The 24,677-nt window shown below is 43.0% G+C and overlaps 1 protein-coding gene across 1 annotated transcript; it reads left to right on the plus strand.

Moving 5' to 3' along the window:
* Positions 1-475: 475 nt before the first annotated feature.
* CDC25C (cell division cycle 25C) lies at positions 476-23,570 on the plus strand (the record flags this gene model as incomplete). Its single annotated transcript, XM_084779529.1, is given in 7 exon segments — positions 476-487; positions 489-563; positions 565-665; positions 2,275-2,287; positions 2,291-2,354; positions 6,858-7,033; positions 23,218-23,570. Coding segments are annotated over 7 exon segments (477 nt in total). The 3' UTR covers positions 23,254-23,570.
* Positions 23,571-24,677: the final 1,107 nt, after the last annotated feature.

Consider the following 24,677-nt stretch of genomic DNA (forward strand, 5'->3'; position numbering starts at 1 on the left):
GTTCATTCGGGACCGGAGGTCCGGAGAGCTTTGTTAGTTAGATCCGTTTTTTTCTGGTCAAGAGTGTGAACCTGGGTGGTCCGGATCTAGCCGGTTTTCTCTTCGTTCCACCTTTTAAGTCTTGAGCTTGCCCGATGTCTGTAAGTTTTCTTTTTTCTTGTTTTAGATTTATTTGTTATGTGTACAGTATTCTGCCTGCATGTACACCTACAGGCCGGAAGGTGGCATTAGATCTCATTACAGATGGTTGGGAGCCACCATGTGGTTGCTGGGAATAGAACTCATGACCTCTGGAAGAAGCCAGTGCTCTTAATCTCTGAGCCATCTCTCCAGGCCCGGCTGTAAGTTTTCGACCTGAGCGACAGCAACGTAACATTTCAGAGGGTTCAATTCATCCTATGGGGATGCTCCTGCACCCAGGCTTAGCCAGGCACTGGAGAGGGCGGAGAGGAATTGTGGTGAAGGCTCTGAAGTCATGTCTACAGGACCCTTTCCCATCTGCAAGTAAAGAGGGAAGTTCTGTTTCAGCAGCCATTTTAAGGTCCAATCAAAGAAAGATGTTAGTTACACTTACTTTTAGAGAGAAACAGTTCTTTGACATCGGATGCCCCTCAATTTCCAGGAGATAAACCCCTTTACTCGGCAAACCTAAGCATTTTGTCTGGGTAAATTCTTTTTTTTTTTTTTTTTTTTTTTTTGAGACAGGGTTTCTCTGTGTAGCCTTGGCTGTCCTGGACTCACTTTGTAGACCAGGCTGGCCTTGAACTCACAGCGATCCTCCAGCCTCTGCCTCGAGTGCTGGGACTAAAGGCGTGCACCACTATGCCCGGCACAGTAAGTAAATTCATTTTTAAAGAGATTTATTTTTGATTATGTGTAGGGGTGTGTGTGTGTGTGTGTAGTCTGCATGTGGGTATATGTTTGTGACTATAGAGCACAGGCATTGTACACCCTGAATACAGGTGGTTGTGGGCCACCCGAAGGGAATGCTGGGAACCTAACTGCAGTCTTCAGCAGGGATGACAGCAAGCTCTTAACCACTGAGCTATCTTTCTAGCCTTTTTATTTTTACATCTTGTCTTTGATTTTGTTCAGGGTTTGTCAGCTATCAGCCATGGCCTTAAACAATGTGCCTCTTTTGACTCTTGGGCTTCCTTTCTATGTAACAAAGTACAAAAAAAAAAAAAAGACTTTTTCTAAACAGGACTTGGTAGAGTATGTGATCTCACCATTCTGGAGGCTGAGACAAGGATGATTACAGGTTCAACACCAGCCTAGGCTACTAGTGAATGCCAGGAAAATTCGAGGGTTACAGAGTGAGACCCTATTGCAAACAAACAAATAATAATAAGAAAGGAAAAAAAAAAGACATTTTCTATCTTACCAGGAATACTTTTTTCCTGTCCTGTCAGAATCAATGTGCTGTATGTCTAGGAAAAATTCTAAAAACTCTATGATTATGTTACATGAGTTGCCACTTTGGTTGTATTAATGTTAATGATGCACTTTTAGTTTTGGTCATGCTGTCTTTATAGCTCATTAGCAAACAAGTATTTGAGGAGTTGGAGGAGGGGCGGGTGGGAGTAGAGTTAACGTGTTCAGTATGAGCAAGATAGAGAATGTGGGGTCCAGATGGTCAGGAGCATTTTCACTGGGCAGGTGAGATGGCCCAGCGTGTAAGTCACCTGTCACCACACCTGACCTGAGATGGATCCCCTGTCTACTATAGGTTGTCTTCTGACTTCCAAATACAAGTATGCACACACACAATAAGTAAAATGTAGCAAAAAATTCTTTTTAAAAAGAAGATTTATTTATTTATTTTATGTATATCAGTGTTCTATCTGCATGTATACCTGCAGGCCAGAAGAAGGCATCATGCCGGTACAGAGGGTTGTGAGCCAGCATGTGGTTGCTGGGAATTGAACTCAGGACCTCTGGAAGAGCAGACAGTGCTCTTAACCGCTGAGCTATCTCTCCAGTCCCATTGCAAAACTTCTTTTGAAAAAATGTTCCCTTTAGATTCTCATTAAATAAATCCTATCTAAGTATGCTGGTGAGTGGAGACTGAGGGCCATAGTATTGAAATAGAGAAAGAAATGGATTGTTCTTCCTAACCCAGTCTGAGCAGGTGGACTTATTTGGATACTATTTAGATTTTTGTGTTAGTAATTGAGAGAGATTCACAATGAAGACATGACCTCTACCTTTTAAGTTTAGTGGTAATCTTCATATATTCTTATGTCTTAACAGAGGAACAGGAGCCTGAAAATGTTGTCTTGACCTTTGAAATCTCAGCAATGGAGAAATGTCTGCCTCTCAGATGGCCACTTCTGCTGACTTTGAGGAAACTGGTAAGAGTACAGCCTTTAAAAGGAAATCCAACTCTAAAATTTTTGGTTTTACTATTTTGGGGGCGGGGGTTTGAGATAGGGTCTCTTTGTGTTGTTCGCCTTGGCTGTCCTGGTCTCGCTTTATAGACTAGGGTGGCCTCAAACTCACAGTGATCCGCCTGCCCCTGCCTCCCTTAGATGTCTTTTTTTTTTTTCCTCACCGTAGATTTCTTGAGTAAGCACTTTTCTGTTTGTTTTCTTGGGGGAAGGGAGAAGCTGGGAGCTTGAGACAGCGTCTCATGTAGCTCAGGCTGGCCTCAAATTCGTTGTGTATCCATTGGACTTCTCATCCACCGGAATTTACCTCCCAGGTGCTGGAATGACAGGCATATTTGTGTCACTATGACTGGCTTTTTCTTTTTTTTTTTTTTTAGATAGGGTTTCTCTGTGTAGCCTTGGATGTACAGTTAGCTGGGAGGGAAGTTCTGCTGTCAAATGGTCTGTATGCCCTAACCTTTCCGCATGAGTCATGGGATGTTATCCAATGTGGACTCTGCAGACCATAAAGTATTTCACGATGGATATTAGTGGGCTTGGAGGCCTAGATTCTGACTTAACAAAAATTTAAGTTTTCCAGTTCTAACTAGTGTTGCGCAACGCAGGCTATTTTAAGCCAGCATACACAAAAATATCTTGTTTTTACATGCGGGGAGATGGTGTACTGCGCTCATGTTATGGTCTCTCTTTGCATGTGAGAGGTGCTGTATTTCAGCAGCTAAGGATGCAGGCTCGGGAATGAGACTGGGTTCTGCTGGCTTACTACTTCACCAGCTGGGACCCACAGTTTCTTTTTCTTTCTTTCTTTCTTTTTTTTTTTAAATTTTGTTTTGTTTCTTTTCTTTTTTTTTTTTCCCCCAAGACAGGGTTTCTCTGAGTAACCTTGCCTGGACCCACAGTTTCTTAATTCACTGGATTGTACTTTCTCTACTCATAATATGAAGTAACAGTACTATTTTAAAGATTAAATAAAAATCAGAGGCTGGCCTACATGAGACATTGTCTCAAACAAAAAGAAGCATCACCCAAACCAAAGCTAACAACAAAGCCAACAAGAGCCACATAATTCAGGTTACATTTGTGATCCCAGAACTCAGGTGGTAGAGGCAGGAGAATCAGAAGTTCAAGGCCAGCCTCAGCTTCCTAGCAAGTCTGAGGCCAGTCTGGGCTGTGTGAGACACTATCTTAATACCATTTCCCACCTCCCCCCACCACACACACACAAAGAAGGAAAGCAAAACAAAACATGTATGTGTCACATACAAAGCATTTTGTTTGTTGTTATAGCTTTTATGAATCTCTCCTGGAGATTTAAAAATATTTAGCCCAGGAGGTATACATGGAATAAAAACTGACTTCTTTTTTCTTTTTCTTTTCTTTGTTGTTGTTGGCTTTTGTTTGTTTGTTTTTGTTTTTGCTTTTGGTTTTTCAAGACTGGGTTTCTCTGTGTAGCCTTGGCTGTCCTGGATCTCCCTTTGTAGACCAGGCTGGCCTCGAACTCACAGAGATCTACTTGCCTCTCCCAAGCACTGTGATTAAAGGTCTGCGCTATCACTGCCTGGCTATAAAAATTGATTTCAATTCAACTCTTTCAAAACTTATTGTATTTTATATTGGTTTTTTTTTTTAGATGTTTTCTCTGTGTAGGCCTGGCTGTTCTGGAACTCACTCTGTAGACAAAGCTGGCCCTGAACAGTAATCCTCTTCCTCCTGGGTGCTGGGATCAAAGGCGTGCGCCACTGCTGCTGCCACCACCCAGCATTCTTTTTCTTTTGTACGTGTGTATTGCAGGTAGGACCTGCAGTATGACCTTGAGCTCATAGTGACCCTCCAGCCTCGGCCTCCTGGGTACTGGCTTTATTGTGGTGGACTTCCATGCTTGGCTTTGCGTTGCTTTAACTAGCCTATCCTGTACAGACTGAGTGGAAATTTGGGAAGGAAGAAGAAGGAAAAACAAGCTGTAAAACAAGAGGGGCCGGGTGTCATATGCTGGCTGGCCGCTTCCTTAGCTTGTAAAGCCTAGGTTCCGTCCCCAGCACCAAAGCTAGACTAAGAGACGTAAGACGGACTCCCGGGTGCATGCTTAACTTGTCTAGTTGTGCTGGTGAAATGAGGCCCTTTCCCCAGGATGCCACTGAGTCTCGGTGTTGTGGTTAATTTACCAGTATGGCCTAATAATGTTTATTATCAGGCCTATAATTCTTATTACAACAATATTTTCTAACCTGCCAACAACCAATCAAGACACAGACACCTGTTATATTTTAAAATAGCCTTAGTTAACCTGGGGCAGGGAAGATATTAATTCCCTAAACTACTTCTCATAGTGGGGCAGGTATGGGATACCCGCCTCAATCCCATGCCATCTGCTTCTAATAATTTCCATCAAGCTACCTCCCATCCATAATCTCATGTCCTTGCTAATGCTCTTCATCTGGGCCAAATCCTCCATTCACGCCGCCCATGTGCTCCTCCACCTACCCATGTTTTGGTACTTAATACCCTCCATATTATTGAAAGACTAGGACTCCTTGAATAGAAGAGAATAAAAGCTGGGGCGCCCCCTCCACTGAAGAAGCAAACTATGTGGGAGTTAGCTGACTGGTGTTTGCTTTCAATTTAGTCTTCAGGAATTATCACCAGGACCTTATAAAAGGCATCCCATTAAGTAGGCCTCCCTCCCTTCTTCCCTCCCTTCTTCCTTCCTTCCTTCCCTCCCTCCCTCCCTCCTCCTTTCTTCCTTCCCTCCCTCCCTCCCTCCTCCTTTCTTCCTTTCTTTCTCTCTCTCTCTCTCTCTCTCTTTCTTTTAAGAGAGGGCCTCTCTGTGTGTGGCTAGTTAGCTGGAACACCTGTTGAGCAACTGAAACTGAAGGCATCGTTTTTTACTTTGTTTCTCGGGGTGGGAGGCAGAGGGTTCCCAGCGGTCATGTGGCTTATGGATGTTGGATGCTTTCTGTATACAATGTCTCTTAGGTACAGCTTCTTTGTAGTACCCCAAATGCTTTGGATCATGGCCACAGAAAGAAAGATGCAAAGTGTAACCTATCTGCAAATAAAGAAAATGTATTTATTGGAAGCCTAAGCTATCACTTATGATCAGTTTTTCAGTTTAAGTATACAAATTGCTGTTACTGTCCATGTAAATAACTGTTTGAAATCATCATGTGTATGTGTAAGTACTGGTTCCTGTCAGGAGACTTCTTTCCTTTCTCAATGGGTCCTGGAATGGGATTTAATGCATCAGGCGTTCCTGGCAGGTGCTGTTACCCACTAAACCCTCTTGCTAGCCCTAAATAATTTTGCTCTGTGAGAACGTATATAACTTGTTCACAAATTCTTTGGCCTCTTTTTGTACTTTTGTTGCTAAAGACTGAGTTTGTTTTTGTTTTTAATTTAATTTAATTATTTTATTTTATGGTTTTTCGAGACAGAGTTTCTCTGTGTAGCCCTGGCTGTCCCGGACTCACTTTATAGACCAGGCTGGCCTCGAACTCACAGAGATCTGCCTGCCTCTGTCTCCCAAGGGCTGGGATTAAAGGTGTGCATGTGCCACACCACCTCCAGGGGCAGCTTTTCTTATGCAGATAAACACTAGTTTAAACACTTTGGAATGGGAGGCACCTAGACCTGGAAGCTTCAAAAAATGAAGATCCTCTGGCTTCTCCCCTCTCGGTGCTGGTGAATTATTGACTATGATCAAGTGAAGTATCCTGTCCTACAGAATAGCAGCTGGGACTTCTGGTCTGGTGACCTTTCCTAAGCTGGCTGAGGAGAGACGAGGGGAGACAAGGAAATCCAAGCAGGACTAAGGAGGAGCTGTGTGTTGTCTGATCCTATTAGTTGTTTAAACTGTGGGGTGAGAATTCTTCTTAGCCTTTGCTTACTTCCTTTCTCTTCCTTGCTTTTTGGCTTTTTGAGACAAGCTCCCGCTCTGTAGTCTGACAATGCTCAAATCCACAGCAATCCTGGTATCTCCAGGACAGTAGGCATGCGCCACAGCACACACTGGCCAGTTCTTGTCTCTGTTTTGAATGGGTTTTATCTGTGCTCTCAGGTCAGCCTTGAATGCTTTACTCAGGTGCTGCTCCCCTCAGCCTCTAGAGTCCTGATGCTGTAGGTCTCTGCTGCTGCAGGCAGCTGCCTCTAAGAGTTGTGTAGTTTGGATTCTCACATTTATATTGCTGGTATATTCTGAATCAGTCTTTGTACATGATGTAAGTGTTCTGAGTAAGGCAAGGGTTTCTGGTTTGTTTGTATTATTTTTACATTTAATTTTTTTTTCTTTTTTGGTTTTTCGAGACAGGATATCTCTGTATGGCCTTGGCTGTCCTGGACTCCCTTTGTAAAGCAGGCTGGCCTTGAACTCATAGCAATCCGCCTGCCTCTGCCTCCCGAGTGCTGGGATTAAAGGCGTGTGCCACCACCGCCCGGCTATAGGCATACACTTTCATACTTATCCCTAAGTAGGCTTTAGTCTTGTCATTCTGCTTGTCAGGAAAATGGTCTCGATGGAAAGTGAAATGAACTATCTGGGCAGTCCCATCACTACACTTTCAAAACTGAGTGAAAATCAGGAGCTAGAAGACCAAGAAGAGATTCCTGAAGACGCAGTTGCATTCTCCTTGGAAGACCAAGATACCAAGGTATACCATCCTGTTATTTTCATTTTTCATCCCTCCTTTCATTTATTTACTGTGTGCATGTGTATGTATGTTTCTATGTGTGCATGCACATGCATGGCATATATGTGGTAGTCAGAGGACAACTTGTGAAAGTTAGCTCTCTCTATCATGTGGTACAGGCATCAAACTCAAGTCATCAGGGGTCACGAACTGAATCTTCTCAGCAGCTTCTGGCCTTTTTGTTTGTTTGTTTTTTTTTTAATGTAGTCCTGGCTGTTGATATTGCAGTTTAGCCCAGAGCGGCTTTGAACTGGCAATCCTCCTGTCTTAACTCCTAAATACTAGGATTATAATGTGCAATCCTGTGCTACCACACCACCTTTTCTTTTCATTTTGTTTGTTTGAGACAGGGTCTCATTATGAGGCTCAGGCTGTCCTAGAACTCACCTGTAGTCAAAGCAGGTATAGAATCACTATATAGCCTAGGCTGCTTTGAAACTCCTTGAAATCCTCCTGCCTTAGTCTTGCATGCACTAGAATTACAGGTATGAGCTTCTACTTTTGATTTTAAGTGAAAAATATTGTTTGTCTATTGTGCTAGGACTATGACAAAACAAAACGAACAGAACCTGAGTCAAACCATAATTCACTGCTTCGTAGATAGAGGCAGGAGGGTTGTGAATTAAAGGCCAGCCTTGGTTACATTGTGAGACCTGGTCTCAAAAAAGGCAATTGGAGAGGTAGCTCTGCAATTAAGATCCCTGGGTGCTCTTCCAGAGGTTCAGGGTTTGAGCCCCCTAAAATATTTTTAGTTAAAAAAACAAAAAGTCCGTAGACTCTAAGAGATACTTGACTGCCATCACTGTGTGGAGAGCATCCTAACACTGGGGAGAGATTGTAGTGAGTAATCTGCGTCACTGTCCACAGCAGTGGCCGGAACAGCCTGGCAGGATCTTGCAAACATCTTAAAGGTGCCCCCACAGCACCAGGATATGATCTGAAGCTGCTTGTGCCTTGTAGGTGTGTGTTGACATCCAAGAGATAGTTTCTAAAGTGTCTGGCACTTGTGAATCAGCTTCATATGTTTGAAACCAATGTCAACAAAGATGGTTTTAAACTTATTCATTTAACTGGAGTAAAATTGTAGTAAATCTGTAGGGGACAGAGCTGTCAGAAGTGGGAAGGGCACAGAAGGGCAGCATGGGAGGTGTGGGGAGGAATGCAGTAGCCATACAGTGCACGTTTGTACAGAAGCTTTCAAAAGCTAAGCAAATGATTTGCCAAGCTTAGAGTTCATGCTTATAGTTGTAGCACCTGGTACAGCGAGGGCGGAGGGTTTCCTCAAGCCTGAAGGAGCCAGAGTAACAGGGATGCCCTGTTTCAACAACTCAAAAAATGTAGTGACTTCCAGAGGGCAGACGCTGCCCCGTGGAGTTAGGTGCCTGGGTTCCAGTTCTCGCCCATTCCTAGTGTTAGACCATTTGCCACACTATAGCAAGCATCAGTCTTTCCTTACAAGTTAGAGAGCACGGCTGGGCAGAAGCTCATCGGGTCCTCGCTGCCTAAGGATGAAGACTACAGTGGAGGTCCTCAGAGCCCACGTAAATGCTGGATGGGCCTGCAGGGAAGCCAGCAGGTGGAGAGTGGAGCACGCTGGCTGGCTAGAGCAGCCTCACCAGCATGCTCGGTTCAACATGGATGTCCCTTAGTGAATAATGAAGGGAGTGATCGAGCAGGACTCTTGAAATCCACCTAGGGCCTCCACACACACTTGCAAACACACACAGACAGACAAACAGACACACGCCCGTTACACAAATACACATGCAAGTAAAAAAAAAATGGAGACCATAATAAGCCTTCCATAGAATTGCTGTCCATAGGATTAAGTACCAAAAGCAACGGTATAATTCCAGCACTCAGGAAGCTGAAGGGAGAGAAATTCAAGGCCAGCCTGGATTATATAGTGATGGCCTGTCTTGGTCTCTGCTTCTCCCTAAAATCAAGTATGTGTGTTCTCATCTCACACCTCTCCTCCCTCCCCCTCTCTCCTCCCTCCCATTCCCCTCTCTCTCCCTCTCTCTCTTCCCTTCTCCTCCTTTAATCTCTGCATTTGAGAGGCAGCGGCAGAATGAGCTTGAAGCTAGTCTGGTTTGCATAGTGAATTCTAACCCAGCCAGGGATACATAGTGAAGTTTATCTCCACCCCCCCCCCCAAAAAAAAAGAAGAAAAGGAATGGTGGCACAGGCCTTTAGTCCCAGCACTCGAGAGGCAGAGGCAGGTAGATCTCTGTGAGTTCGAGGCCAGCCTGGTCTATAAAGAGTCCAGGACAGCCAAGGCTACACAGAGAAACCCTGTCTCAAAAAACAGAACAAAACAAAAAAGCCATTTATAGTATTTTACATACATTGTTATTTTTACTACTACTACTATTATTATTATTATTTTGGTTTTTCAAGACAGGTTTCTTTCTGTGTAACAGTTCTAGCTGTCCTGGACTCACTCTGTAAACCAGGCTGTCTTCGAACTCAGAGATCCGCCTGCCTCTGCTTCCCAAGTACTAGGATTATAGGCGTGCGCCGCCACCACCTGGCTATATTTTAGTATTTTTAAAGGTTGATTTTAGTTTTTTTTTTTTTTTTTTTTTTTGGTTTTTCAAGACAGGGTCTCTCTGTAGCCTTGGCTGTCCTGGACTCACTTTGTCGACCAGGCTGGCCTCGAACTCACAGTGATCCGCCCGCCTCTGCCTCCCGAGTGCTGGGATTAAAGGCATGCGCCACCACGCCCGGCTTGATTTTAGTTTTATTCCTATGTTTGTGTAGATATCTGTAGGCCAGGAGAATGTGTCAGATCTGCTGGAGCTCCAGTTACAGGTTGTGGTGTGCCACCATGTGAGTGTCAGGGACCACACTCTGGTCCTCTGAAAAAGCAGAAGTGCTCTTAACCATTGAGCCATTTCTCCAGCCCTACTTTATTTTTGTTAATAAAAACTGAAGTAGCCAGTGTCGTGGACTGTTTTAGTCGAGTATAAGTCCTTGGGGGTTGGGAGTTCTCAAAGCGTCGGTGGGCAAAAGATAGGCAAGTGACAAACAGAGACAAACTCAGGATTGAGTCTGTGTCTGAGTGTATTTTGGAGACAAGCAAGCCAGGTTTAGATACACATCTCTTGAAATGGAGGGTGTTCTCTCGTGGTTATATTTTTTTTTGTACAATTTAAAAATACAGGATGCAGTATAATTATGTTGTCCTCAATCTTGAACAATCATTTATAAGTTATTAGATTGGTATTAGTGTATATGCCCCCTTTATCAAAGGTCAATGTTTTCTTATTATGTCAAACATTTGTGAGTCAAGACAGCTTGTTTTTTTAGTTCATCTGCCACTATCTAAAGTTTTATTCAAACACTCCTATTTGTAAGTCATAATATGAACTATTTACTGGTGACTAATTTTTAGTCATGTTTTTATTAACAAGAGGAGTGGAACTTAGTGGTAAACTTGACTGAATGACCGTTGGCTGCAGTTTTAAAAGTCAAGGGTCACCTAGCAACACAGTTATGTCTGAAAAGTTCTTTGATAAGAAAAGTAAAAACAAAACCAGCCAAAGCATATGAGTGAGAAGAGAGGAGGGGGCTGTAATTAGTCACTCTTGGCGGGGACGTCAGTCCTGTTTTCCAGGAGGCTCTCCCTTGGACAGGGGTCGTCCTCTCAGGTTTTGTGGTAACGTTTGTCACACAGACTCCACAGGAGGAGTCGTGACAGTTTTCTCTTTTTTATTTTTTAATTGTAGCTCCTAAATTTTTTGTTTGACCATGAAGTTAGACTTGGATAGGTTTCCTGTTTTCAAAAGAGACTGAAGACAATAGAAGCCCCCAGCCCCCACCCCACACACACATTGGGTCAAGTAGTTCAGGCTGTTTTCATTATGTAATACCTATTCATAGCTCAGCACCTGTCACCTCATCAAACGCAGAACTCGTGCTTTTAGTTCTGATATTTTCTCTGATCTGGATGGACATGGACATGGTAGCAAATTCTGTTTTTACAAATGTACAAAAAAGAAAAGGACAAAGGCGTATAGGGAACACTCTTAGTCCAGTGCCACAAGACATTAGGGCCCAGTTTAAGGATTTTAGACCTAATTTACCTCTGATAGTTTTAAAAATGTTTAGAGATCTTCCCTTTGCCCCATCCCATGATTTAGCACTTTGAGGAGTTGTTGTTGTTTTCGAGGTTTTGTTTTGGGAGGTGGGTTTGTTTGTTTGTTTTTCAAGAAAGGGTATCTTTATGTAGCCCTGGAACTTGCTCTGTAGACCAGGCTGGCCTTGAACTCACAGAGATCCACCTCTGTCTGCCTCTCAAATGCTGGAATTATAGGTGTGAACCACCACTTAGCACTTCTTATTTCATTTGCTTTTAAAGGACTGCACTAAGCTTATTAACAATAAATCATCAATTACTTTCAGAACACAATTGTGTAAAATTTCAAGCTAAATAACCAAACTGAATTAAAAACAGTGACCTTTGTATATGATTAAATAAACTTTTATATGTAAGATTCTCTGATTGCTACACTTTATAGAGTTCTCTGATAGTGTATTATAAATCTCCAACCATTTTTATTCCACATGAATTAATTTTGAATAAATAATTAAATGGCTTATTCGATAAATGTAGAGGCTAGACACTTACACAGGTGTGGTGCTCCCAGCAGACTGTGTCTTCCAAGAATGCTAGTTGCCCTGCATAATCCAAAGCCTAGGAAAACAGTTGTCTTCTCATAGTTCTTTTAAGAGATCATTTATTTTATTGATGCTGTTTAAAAGCAAATTGTAGTTTTTTTGGTCTGGGTTCCTGGCTGTCATGGATGCAACCCTGACCCAGAACTTAGTCTGACATTCTGAAATTTCCAGGGTGCATATGATAAAATCTGATGGCCAGACACTTTCCAGCTACGGAGGAGGGTGGGGTAAGCAAGGGCTAATGTAGTGTGGGGGGCCTGTGGGCATGATCAGGAATTCTTGCTCAGAGAGAGAGTCAGGGATGAGCCCCATGATAGCTTATCTAACCCCAAGCGGTCAGCACTAAACACCTGTACATACAGGCAATACTAAGTGGATACATACATACATACATACATACACACACACATACGCACACACACACACACAAACACATATGTAACAATAATAAAGAAGCAATTATCTATTTGATTGGGAGTAGGGGAAATGGAGGGGGAATGGTGTAGAAATGATCAGAATACTTGTGTAGAAAAATCATAGATAAGGAGATAGAAAGAAAAGGGTATATAGAAATATATAGGGATGATAGGGGAAAAAAGTAGATTATTGAATCTACTCAACATAAGGCCTTAATTGTTACTCACAAATAAGCTTACTTTTGATTAATTGATATAGAATTTTGTATATTGGTGCAAAGTAAGTGTAATTTTGATACATTGGTAAAGAATTCAAATTTAAAATTGTTCTTCACACATATTATATATATATTTCTACTCTAATATGAGGTATTGCACCCATCCAACTCAATTATACAAGGTTTACTTCCAGTATCTTGAAAGTGGTACTGCAGGTTGTTCAGGATAATTACGTAAGACAGGCTAATTGTTAGTTGAGCAAATCATGGTCATATCAATTACTAATCTGTATCACAAGAATATATATCCTAGGACTAACAGATAGATATGAGTCTATAGATATATAAGTAAAATAGATACGGCCTTCAAAAGTCTCAGAGACAGAATTCTGCCTACAAATGGGCAAGCTTGGATGCAGGCAGAGGTGACAACCAAACTGCCAAGACAGAGTAAGCAAGTCCTCAGTAGTTCCTGCCTCACAAATATGTCTGTCAGATATATTAGGCCAGAAGGCTAAAGATGATGCGCCAACGTCATAGAGAGTTTTGGGTGACTGTTCAGGCAGTAAACTGTCTCTGTCTTTTTTTTTTCATTTTGGAAGCTGCTAACCTGTACTTCTGGTTCACTTGGGTAATTAAGTTTTATACCCTCTGAAGTCACTGATGGGGTTGAAGACCAGACAGTTTAGTCTTAACAATTAAGCTTAGTTGGTGAAGAGTTAAGATGTTTTATTTATTTATTTTAATCCACCTGCCTCTGCCTCCTGAGTGCTGGGATTAAAGGTGTGCGCCTCACGCCTGGCCGATAGCAAGAATTTTTCATTAAAAATTTTTGAGAATTTTTTTCATTTTTTATTATGCTTTTTTAGCATAAGCATTCATGCTATTACACATAAATAAAACAAACTACATACAGCAGGAAGAACCATGAAACAATCAGGATTTATACAAATGTTACATTCATAGTGATTTGGCTATTTGTATTTGACAAACTTGAAGCAAACATCTTTCCTATCTTGTTGAGTCTAAAATTCTGAATGAAAATCAATATCTATCATATCTCATCTATATTAACTTAAAACAACTACCTAGATCTAAAAACATCTTAAGGGCTGGAGAGATGGCTCAGAGGTTAAGAGCACTGACTGCTCTTCCAGAGGTACTGAGTTCAATTCCCAGCAACTACATGGTGGCTCACAACCATCTATAATGTGATCTGATGCATGCAGGCAGAACACTGTATACATAATAATAAATAAATAAATCTTTAAAAGAAAACAAAAAACAAAAAACCAGAATCTAGTTCAAAATGTTCACACCAGAACACATTAGAAACATGAATATCTGTGAAGAGAGGCTTTGTCAGTAACCATGTTCTTTTTTTTCTGTGAAGACCCAAATGGATAAGCATGTCTGTATGTATATACTGTTCATAAACACATTGACATATGTATGTGTGATTTATACTTGGAAGGGCTTGGTTATCAGTGTGTAAATAAGTTGAGTTTATGATGAGCTTTGGATACAGTATTGCTACATAGACAAAAAACCTAATTGGTATGGAGAGAAAATAATGTTTTATATTGATAGATAATTTAGATTTTAATCTGTTTTATTGTATTTATTTATTTACTTATTTATTTATTTTTGGTTATTCAAGACAGGGTCTTTCTGTGTAGCTCTGGCTGTACTGGACTCACTTTTGTAGACCAGGCTGGCCTTGAACTCACAGTGATCTGCCTACCTCTGCCTCCCGAGTGCTGGGATTAAAGGCCTGGCAAAATATACAATTTTATGTGTGTTTTCTATTAGATTCTTTAAGACATCTTTATCGTGTTTCTAATATGAAGTCACTAACTCTAGTATATTATCACAGGTACTCTGGAGTCTGAATGGAGCAGGGGTAGGGCCCTTGAGATGGTCTTGTTTGTTTCCTTCTGTAGCACTGTTTCTGACACGCCTGTCCCTGGGGGTGCTTTGTCGGCTCTATCAGCTCTTTGCCAGCCTTCTGTCCTCCTGCACTTGAGTTCATTACACTTTGAACAGAATGTCCTATTCTGTGTTCAGGATCACCAAAATGTTTTGTATAGATTTGACTAGCGAGCAAAGGATCCAGAATCTCAAATGGCTACACACTCATGAGCAGCGTGGCTGACTTCTCCCCTTACACTAAGAGCTGTGTGGTTGGCATTTTGAGTGAGATTGTCTCCTAACAGCACCTTACCTCTATACTCTTTACAAAAGAGGATGACCTGTGAATTACACACAACCGTACATTTAAAAGGGTAGTTATAGCCGGACATGGTGGCGCACGCTTGTAATCCCAGCACTTGGGAGGCAGAGGCAAGCGGATCACTTTGAGTTCGAGGCCAGCCTGGTCTACAAAGTGAGTCCAGGACAGCCACGGCTAACACAGAGAAACCTTGTCTCAAAAAACCAAAAAAAAAAAAAAAAAAGGGTAGTTATAAAAACTCATGTTTAGACACTTCTAAGAAAAAAATTGCTAGAACCTTCGAGATATACTCAAATATCTTAAACTTGTTCTCTTTCAAGATAAAAATGTCAATAAAACTAACTAAAATATTATATATATCAACATTAATTTCTGAAATCATCATTGAAACTAATGTTGGTATGTTAACTTTAGAAGTACTAACTGGAGTTGATTTAAAAATCCCAGCTTCTGAATCGTTTTCCTACAGAATGAAAAATTATCTAAGTTTCATTTTTATAAAGTTTTTATTTTAGCCAAATTTTTTCCAAGTCCTGAATGCTTGCAGGTAGTTGTTTAGAGTTTTTTCTAATAAAACACTGTGAGTCAGAATTGTGACTCAATTGTTTTATAAGTGTGAACGTTTAGCACAGGTGAAGAAATGTAATTGCTGCATAATGCTAAGGACTCAGAAGGAATGCCTGCACTTTACCTTCCCTTTCTTACATGGGATGGGGGAGAGAGAGAGAGAGAGAGAGAGAGAGAGAGAGAGAGAGAGAGAGAGAGAGAGAGAATATGAATTGGAGTGTATCCCAAGATTGCTACCCAGATGCTGAAGTCTCACTAAAATCCTGGCTCCTGCTTCCCTGCAGCATTGCTAAGGATTTCTCCAGGCACACTTCACGTGATAGTCCTCAAAGGACAATTTCAATAGCACTTTAAAAGATTGTTCATGGGGGCTGGAGAGATGGCTCAGAGGTTAAAAGCACCGACTGCTCTTCCAAAGGTCATGAGTTCAGTTCCCAGCAACCACATGGTGGCTCACAACCATCTATAGTGAGATCTGGTGTCCTCTTCTGGCTTGCAGGCAGGATATTGTATACATAATAAATAAAGAAATCTTTAAAAAAAAAAAAAAAAAGATTGTTCATCATGGAGGATTCACATTCACATAGTTGGGGGGAGCAGTGAGACGTGATGTTAACTGTTCTTTTCGCTAGTATCAAAATAGTGCCTTCTACAGAGAAGTGCCTTCTCTGTACATTTTCTATTTTACATATCAAGGAAAAGTACTGAGATTCATGTAGTAAATAAAGCCAGCAAAGGTCATCTTAGATACAGATGTGAAAATAAGGCTGCTAGACTTTATTGTTTAGCTGAGATGTTGTTGTTCTTGTATGCTTATATTTAAAAAATTTAAGATAGCTTTGTGGATTTTTAGAGGCCTGCTTACTACTGTTGTATGGCTGATGTAGGAGCTGGCATTTATAGTATTCATGATTGTTTATATTTACCTAGGTTGGGCTTACTAGTTTCACATGTGTTCTGTTATGACATAACCCAATTTTAAAAACTACTGGCCAGGAGCTCTGTACCTGTCTGTTCTTACCTATGGCCAAAGCCATTGCCACAATCTCTGGACTCTAACCAGCCTTTCTGACCACTGACACCCCAGGTCCTGATTGCCCAGGACCCTAGTCTGACGCCACAGCCAGGCAGCCTGCAGTATGCGGGTGTCTGTTGTTACACTGGCAGTATTTTAGATAGTGAGGTACAGTAGGAAGTAAAGGACTTCTAATGAATATAAGGTCATCTGGGATCCCTAACTCCAGTTCCAAATATCTCGAGTATGTTAAGATGAATAAGGACCAAGGAATATCTGTGACCTGCAAAGGGGGTGCGTGTGTCTTGGACCTGGCATGGTAGGGCTTGGCCTGCTGTATTTCCTGCAGGTACACAGCCTCAAGGGGAGAAGTACATGGCTAAGACCCTGATGGTTAAAATCCATGTACTGGGGGTGCTGGAGAGATGGCTCAGAGGTTAAAAGCACTGACTGCTCCTCCAAAGGTCCTGAGTTCAATTCCCAGCAACTACATGGTGGCTCACAACCATCTACAATGAAATCTGGTGCCTTCTTCTGGCCTGCAGGTGTTACATGCAGGCAGAACACTGTATACATAATAATAAATAAATCTAAAACAAAAATCCATGTACTGCCAGCGGAATGGGCGTCTGCGCCCAAACCACATTGCTAGGCCCACCTTTGTTCATGTCCACTAGCAATGCCAAACCATTTTATTGCTTTATAGCATTTGTGCATAGATGCCTAAAACTATCCAGAACTTTTATTTCTACAAAACCCTACAAGTACCCTATTGTAAGTACTTGTGCAAATGGAAATATGTGTTGTTTTAGTAGCTAATTTTGATGTTTTTTATTGATAATTGCTGTTCCTTTTTACACATAAAGTTGGATTCCTTTTTAGAATTTGTAATAAAAATTATTGCTGCTTTAACTGTTGTAATAGATACTTTATAATGTAACCATGTGCTTTTAAATAAACCTTAATATGACTTATAATAACTTAGTATGCATGTGCATCATACAAAACAAAAGCACATATTTTCATACTCACTTAAATTTGGGAAATTTTTGTTTTCTGAATTTAAGGACCTTTAAGGCTCAAAACACAATTCAGTCTACTCTCTATATATTTTTCGAGACAGTGTCTCTCTGTGTAGCCTTGGCTGTCCTGAACTCACTTTGTAGACTAGGCTGGCCTCGGACTCACAAAGATCCACCTGCCTCTGCCTCCTAAGTGCTGGGATTAAAGTGTGCACCACCATGCTTGGCCTGCAGTCTACTCTATAGTATTTTATAATACTCAGAGGGCCATCACTGTGGCTGCCAACTCTTATGAGAGAGAAAAGAAACATTCACAAAACTTTAATCCTCCTGATACATAATGAAAGTAATGAGCTGTTTTTGAAGCATGCCACCCCAGGGTCCCATGTCTCAGGTTACCATTTCAACTGCTATTACATGGGCCATCACTTTGATGTTGACTCGGGAAGCGTATGTCCCATCACTGGCGTATCACCCATGTTAAGAGGGTATGGATATAGCTTGGTGGGTAAGAGGAGGACCTAAGTTCAAATTTCCATCACCCATGTAAAAGCTAGACATGGCCACATGTGCCTGTAATCCCAGAGCTGGAGGTAGTGCTTTGGGTGGAGCTGGGCAGGTCCTGGGAAGCCATTAATCTAACATAAGTGACAATCTTGGGGTTCCAGGAAAGACTACCTCAAAACTGTGGTGACGAGAGAGAAGAAATCACTCCTGTGTTTATCTGCCTGTAAATACGCGTGCATAGGTGTGAGTGCTTGTACATGATACACACGCATTCACACAAAGCACATGGTAGGAAGAGAGCCATTTTGGCCCGTGGTTTCTGAGGTCTCAGTCCACAGGCACTTGGCTAAGTTTCTGGGTTTGGACATCATGGAAGAGAAGTGTGGCAGAGGACAAGCTGCTGCAGGGAGCTAAGAGACAGAGCAAGAGGCGGAGCCAAGCAAAGGCATCCACAATGACCCATTTCCTTAACCAGAATCCACCTCCTAATAAGTAGTCTGTTCATCTACTAACTTCTCAATGGGTTAACCCATTGCTAAAGTCAGTACCTTGGTTGCTCTCGGTAGTGTCAACACTTAGGGACCAAACCTTTAGTGCATGCGCATTTGGGGCAATTTAGTACCCAGTTTGCAATGCAAGAATGTAAGTGGAAAAATACTTCATTTTTTACAGCCTAGTAGATAAACGTTTCCAAATAACTCTACCTAAAGGAAAAGGGAGGGAGGGGCATGGTGGGGGGGGGGAGGGAGGGGAGGCGGCGGCTCAAAGAGCTTCTAACATGACTAAGTCATTTAAGTTACAGGTCATTTAGATAACTTCATTTAATTGTGAAGTTCCTTTGTGTAGCTCACTAGTTCCTCTTGCGTCTCCCCCAGGGAGGAGTACACCAATTGGTTATCAAATAAGCCCTGAAAATATACAAGTAACATCATACAGATTTAGCAAGTTGCACACACACTGCTCCTATGTAACAATAATTATTGGATAGGCATGGAGCTTCTTCAGTGGGGCTTTGTTTTGTTTGTGGTGGAGGTCTCACTATGTTGCGGAGGGTGGCCTTGAACTTGGGCTCAAGAGGCCTTATTAGTTGCTGACTCATGAGTGGTTAGGTCTGTAGGTGTGTGCTACCATGCACAGCTCCTCAGAGTGACCTAGACTCTTCCATGTTTTGGGCTTTGAAGTCTGTATTGCTGAGGGATTGTGGTCTCCATTTGAGTGTCCACAAAGTATTTTACAAAGTAACTCGGATTAGGGTTAAGGTTAAGGCTAGATTTAGGGTTAGGGTTAGGGTTAAGGCTAGGGCTCAGAGTTAGGGTTAGGGTTAAGGCTAGGGCTCAGAGTTAGGGCTAGGGCTAAGACTAGGGTTAGGGTTAGGGTTAGGGTTAGAGTTAGGATTAGGGCTAGGGCCAGGGCTAGGGTTATGGTTAGGGTTGTTACCTCTCTGGTTCTCCATTTGTTAAGCCTGTACAAGGACCTGCTGTACTCCCAATAACCGTCAGAGAGGATTTCTCCAGCAGATGATGGGAGCACATGCAGAGACCCACAGCCAAACTTAAGGCGGAACTCAGGGAACCATGCAGAAGAGGTGGAAGAGGAAGAATTGTAGGAGTCAGAGGGTTCAAGAGCATCACCAGAACCCAGCCCACAGACTCAAATAGGCAGGGCTCATAGGGGCTCACAGAAATGGAAGCGACAATCACAGAGCCTGCGTGGGTCTGCACTAGGCACTCTGCACACATTGTTTAACTTGGGGTGTTTGCGTGGCTCCAGTGAAAGCAGGAGGTGTCTCTGACTCTTCCTCCTGCTGGGTTGCCTCATCCAGCCTTGATGTGAGGGTTAGTGCCTAGTCTTCCTGTAACTTGTTATGTCAACTTAAGTTGACATCCCTGGGAGGCCTGCTCTTTTCTGAAGGGAAACAGGCAAAGTGGATCTGGAGGAGATGGGGAGATGTGGGAGAGAACTGGAGGAGTGGAGCGAGGGGAGGGTGTGGTTTGGATGTATTGGGTGAGAAGAATAAATAAAATGAAGAAGCCGCTGCAGTCTTGCTCTCCTGAGAAAGATGAACCATTCGGGCACTGGGCATATACCATGTCTCCTCAGGTGTACCAGTGGCTCCCTGGACAGTTTCTAGGTAGTGTCCGTTTCGCCTTCTGCTGTGTGAACACAAGGAAGGGGCTGGTTCCTGACAGGTGTGAGATGTGACATGTGTGTCCTGAGAAGGGTGAGGTTGTTCACCTCATGCATTCAGAGAATCAGTGGGAAATCACATGTGAGGTAGAGGAAGCGGGCAGACGATAGTCATTAAAGAAAAAGTAGGTGTCACGGGTAGTGCAATCGCCTGCCTAAAATCCAAGAATTTGAAAACTAGAAAAGGAAATTCACTTATGTGAGCAGATATGCGATAAACAGGCATTCCTGGGCGGGGAGACTCAGCACTGTGGCTGTGCTTTGTTTTCCTCCAACATGTAGGTTTAGTGCACTCATAACTAAAATGCAGTGAGGGTGACAAGCTGATTCCAGATTTACCTGGATGAGAGAGTGGAACCATGATGAGACGCATCCCTCGTCCACAGGAGGAACAAAATGTACTGTGTACAAATGCTGAAGGATGCAGGGTGGGATGTCATAGGCAGGATGAATGGAATGAGCCAGGAGAGAGACGGGACCATCTTCACTGGTCATAAACATTTCTAAGCAAATGCAGAAAAATCAGAAAAGGTGCAAATGCTATAGATATTACCATTTGAAATACAGAAATAAAGAAAATCAGATTTCTAAACTATCATTTAGGAAAATTAATTGTAGGTAGCATTAAAGATCAAATATAAGCAACAAAATTGTGAAGGTTTTAGATGAAAATAATGTATGGAAGTTTGATCATTTGGGGGAAGCGAAGCCCTTCCTAGAAAGAAGCAATAAGAAAGTTATTGAAAATGGAATTCCTTAAATATTTGCTTGAATTGCCTGAAAAATAAATAGTAGTGCTTGTTAGAACACTCACAAGCAAAGGAATAGGAAAAAAAATGCCTGCAAGACGGCAAAAGTCCATGATGATGATGATGATAACGACGGCAATTATTTGGAACAGTCTCTCTTACATACCTCCTTGATCGTCCTGTACAGAGTAACAAGGCCTCTACACACAGGGGCAGGAGCTGGCCTGGGTGAGCCCCTCTGACCCGCAGCCAGACAGCCCTGCCCCCCACCACTTGGATGGTTCTCCTGCAGCAAGTTCACAGTGTCATCAGGGCCAGGTCTAGTGATTATCTCATCTCTGACTGAACCTAAAGCCTAAAGGGGCAGCCACAACAACCAACATACATACATACATGCATACATACATACATATAAATTTTTTTGCATGTTGTTGCTTGTTTGTTTTTTTTTTCGAGACAGGGTTACTCTGTGTAGCCTTGGCTGTCCTAGACTCGTTTTGTAGACCAGGCTGGCTTCGAACTCACAGCAATCTGCCTGCCTCTGCCTCCTGAGTGCTGGGATTAAAGGCGTGTGCCACCAATATGTTGAGGCAACAATAGTCCCATTTTTTGAGTGCGAGTGAGAAAACCCCTGAGAACCAAAGGAAACTTAGTGCACACCTTTTTTCTGAAAAGCAAGGTCCTACCAAAGCAGGCCAGTGGGTCGTGTGGTTCCATCATTAGGGAACAGGGTAAACTTAAGTCAAAACACCGAAACTCTGGAGAAAATCAAGGCATGACAGTCATTTAGTCTTCCCAGCACTTTGTAATAGCGCTATCCTCCATCACTCCACCAGGGGGCAGAAGAGATCATTTTACACGAGGAATTTTTTCTAAATCTACAATTTTCTCCTACTTTCCCCCACAAATTGTGTTTTCCATGGTGAAAGTGAATCCTCCAGCTGTAGTGTCCCAGGTGCCGCCTCCTTCTGTGCCCGTGCCCTGCCCTGAGCAGTCTGTGGCGCCGTCTGCAGTCCTGAACTATTCTGCAGGTTACCAGCCCTGAAGGTGAATAAGGTTTGGCTGTTGCTCGGACTTCTCTTGGTGCACAAAGCTCTGGAAGATGGTGAGTGACTCTGGACCAGGTAGCGTCTGCCTTCTGTCCACCTTTGCCCAGTACCCACAGTCCCCAAGATTCCTCTAGCAACTCCTCTAACTTTTGGGCTTAAGGATCTGCTCAGGCACTGGTCACCATCCGGGGCACCTAGCTCCTCCCAGAAGGGTCCCCTCCCTTCCATCCCCCACGTCCTGGAGAACTCTCTGGGAAGGTAGCGCTTACTTTGACCCTGAGAGCCCATCAGGACTTCTCTAGCCTTACCAGGAAATGACAGGTGATCAAATCCACCATCCCCAGCCAGAGCCTGGTCCAGCCCCCTGTGTCGGTCTGATGGCCTTGGCGGATCGTTTCTACCTTTAAACCACTCTGGATTTCTGCTGCTGAGAGCCAGTGCCTCCTAAACAAAACATTTCCTGTGGAAAACTCCCTGTGCCCTCCTTCCCCTTCTCAGCCCTTGCCCTGCTTGCTTAGTTTTTTCTTTTTGCATACCAACCTCATCTAAAATCTTACAAGATTAGCCTAAGTCTTTAACAACAACAACAGCAGCAGCAACAACAACAACATTTTGTGCTAAACCACAGTTTTATAAACCACATATAAATGGACAGATGGGTGGGAAAACTACATTTTTTTGTGTACCACACAGGAGGGCCTTGCATCACTTAATTTTTTAAAATTGCATTTATTGTATGTGTGTAGCATATGTATGCTACAACACAGACGTGTGGAGATCAACAGACAACCTGTAGGAATGCGGTTCCTCCTTGCAGTATGTGAATTCCAGTAATGGAACCCAAGCTCTCAGACTTGGAGGGTTGTATTTTGACTTCATGAGCCATTTCACCAACCATTGCATCACTTTAAAAACGCATTTTGAGACGTGTACCTGCCCTAGGTCCATCCTGTTGTGTAGATAGATGTATGGTCATAGGATCGGGCTTTATTGTCACATATATGTGCATGCATGTGCATATTGTTTTTATATAAAAATGACATATATGCTTATTACTGCTAATCCTTTTATTTGTGCTTAATTGTTGGTGTTTGCGTAGTACATCTTTGATCTAGTGACATTCTGCAGACCTCAAGGCTTCCTTAAAATGCCTCAGCTATTGCCACAAATCTGCTCAGATTTGGTTAAAAAGCAGCTTTTGCTCTTAGGCAACCTCACCCTGGAGTCAGCGCAACCTGGCTTGCGTTTGATCTCCTCTTCAATCCTCTCCATCCTCTGAAACTACAGATGATGGTAGCCCGTGACACTGTGTGGGGCTCCTTATGGCAGAGCCCAACTCAGCAGAGCATCTAGGAGAGGGGGCAGCCATTCCGCTTTACCCAGGGAAACACTGGTGTGAGCTCAGTTTGCACAGTACAGTATTAAAATGTTCCTGGCAGGTCCTTGTACCTACCTGCTAAAATGATGGAAATGCAATATTTGGTATCGTTTTTGAATAGGGCAGAAGACCAGCTGGACAAAATAACTTCCAATAGCCCATTGACTTGGTGAATACCCATGATGTCAGTTGGAGAGACTCAGGATTGACTTCAGCCAACATGGATCGGAGTATGTGAGGTATAGCAAACATTTGTCTAAACGAATCAGCATCTGTCTGAATAAACTGCAACTCATACAAGCAATAAACATTTATAAGCCAACCATAGAAAGTGCAATACAGGTCAAATACTTAGTAATTGATAATGGGTAGACTGTAGGTTTTGTCTTTAAATGTATAGACATGTATGATGTATAGGCCATGGACAAAATGTTGAACATATCTACTGAAAAGTAAATTTATTCCGTTAAGTTATTTAACTGTTCTCCTGACTCTATCAAGAATGTTTGTTTGTTTGTTTGTTTTGAATTCTGGGGTGGTTGTAAGACCCCCTCCCCTGTGCACCCGCCATAGCAAGCATAGCAGCAGTAACGCTATCTTGCAAGGCAAGACTAGAATAATAGGTTCCCGGGATAAGATGAGGCCTGGGGCCCAGAAGAAAAAAAAAAATAAAAGCATGCTGAGATAACAGAAACAGTTTGTCCTTGTCAAACAGGATATTTATGGTCGGCCATCTGGCCTAGGGAACGGGTAAACTCCCCTGTTCCCAGAGCCCATTTGATGACCGGGCCATAACCTCACTTCATGTCAAACAAGATATTTATGGTCGGCCACCTGGCCCAGAGAACGGGTAAACTCCCCTGTTCCTAGAGCCCATCTGATGACCGGGCCATAACCTCGCCTCATTTAAATTTACCAATCAGAGCCCTGTAACTATGCTTCTCGCTTCTGTACCCGCGCTTCCCGCCAAAATCCCTATAAAAGGCCCCCGAAAGACTCGCTCGGCGCGCCAGCCTCTCCAGAGACTGAGACGCCCGGGTACCCGACCCCCTGCAATAAAGCCTCTTGCGTGTTGCAACCGAAACCTTGGTCTCGCTGGTTCTTGGTGGGGGTCTCCACGTTAAGACCACCGTGTTGGGGGTCTTACATTTGGAGGTCCCACCGAGATAGAGACCCCCGCCCAGGGACCACCGACCCAAATTCGGGAGGTAAGCCTTTGTGCCGGCCGGCTCAGTCGTTGTTATTGTCCCGTCTTCGTGTTAACCGTTACGTGTTATGGCGTCTGTACAGACTCTCTGAATCTTGACAAGGACTAGAAGGAGTTGACGGACTCGGACTTCTTCCTTGTACCCCCGGGAGACGTCCCGGCAGGATTCCGTAGGGACTCCCCGTCCCACCAGAACCCTGTCTGCCCCAGGGTTATTTGGGGCCCCGGCCCATCTGAGAGGCTATTCGCCTCATCTGGGAGACGAGCCACTGTCTCCAACCTCTGTTTTACTTTCGCTTTGGCGCAAGCATCCCGCGCAGGCTGTTTTTGGTCTTTTGTGTCTAGTTTTCCTCTGTTGTCTTTCGTTTTATATT

Source organism: Acomys minous (assembly GCF_964271855.1).
Source record: "Acomys minous genome assembly, chromosome: 4".
Lineage (NCBI taxonomy): Eukaryota > Metazoa > Chordata > Mammalia > Rodentia > Muridae > Acomys > Acomys minous.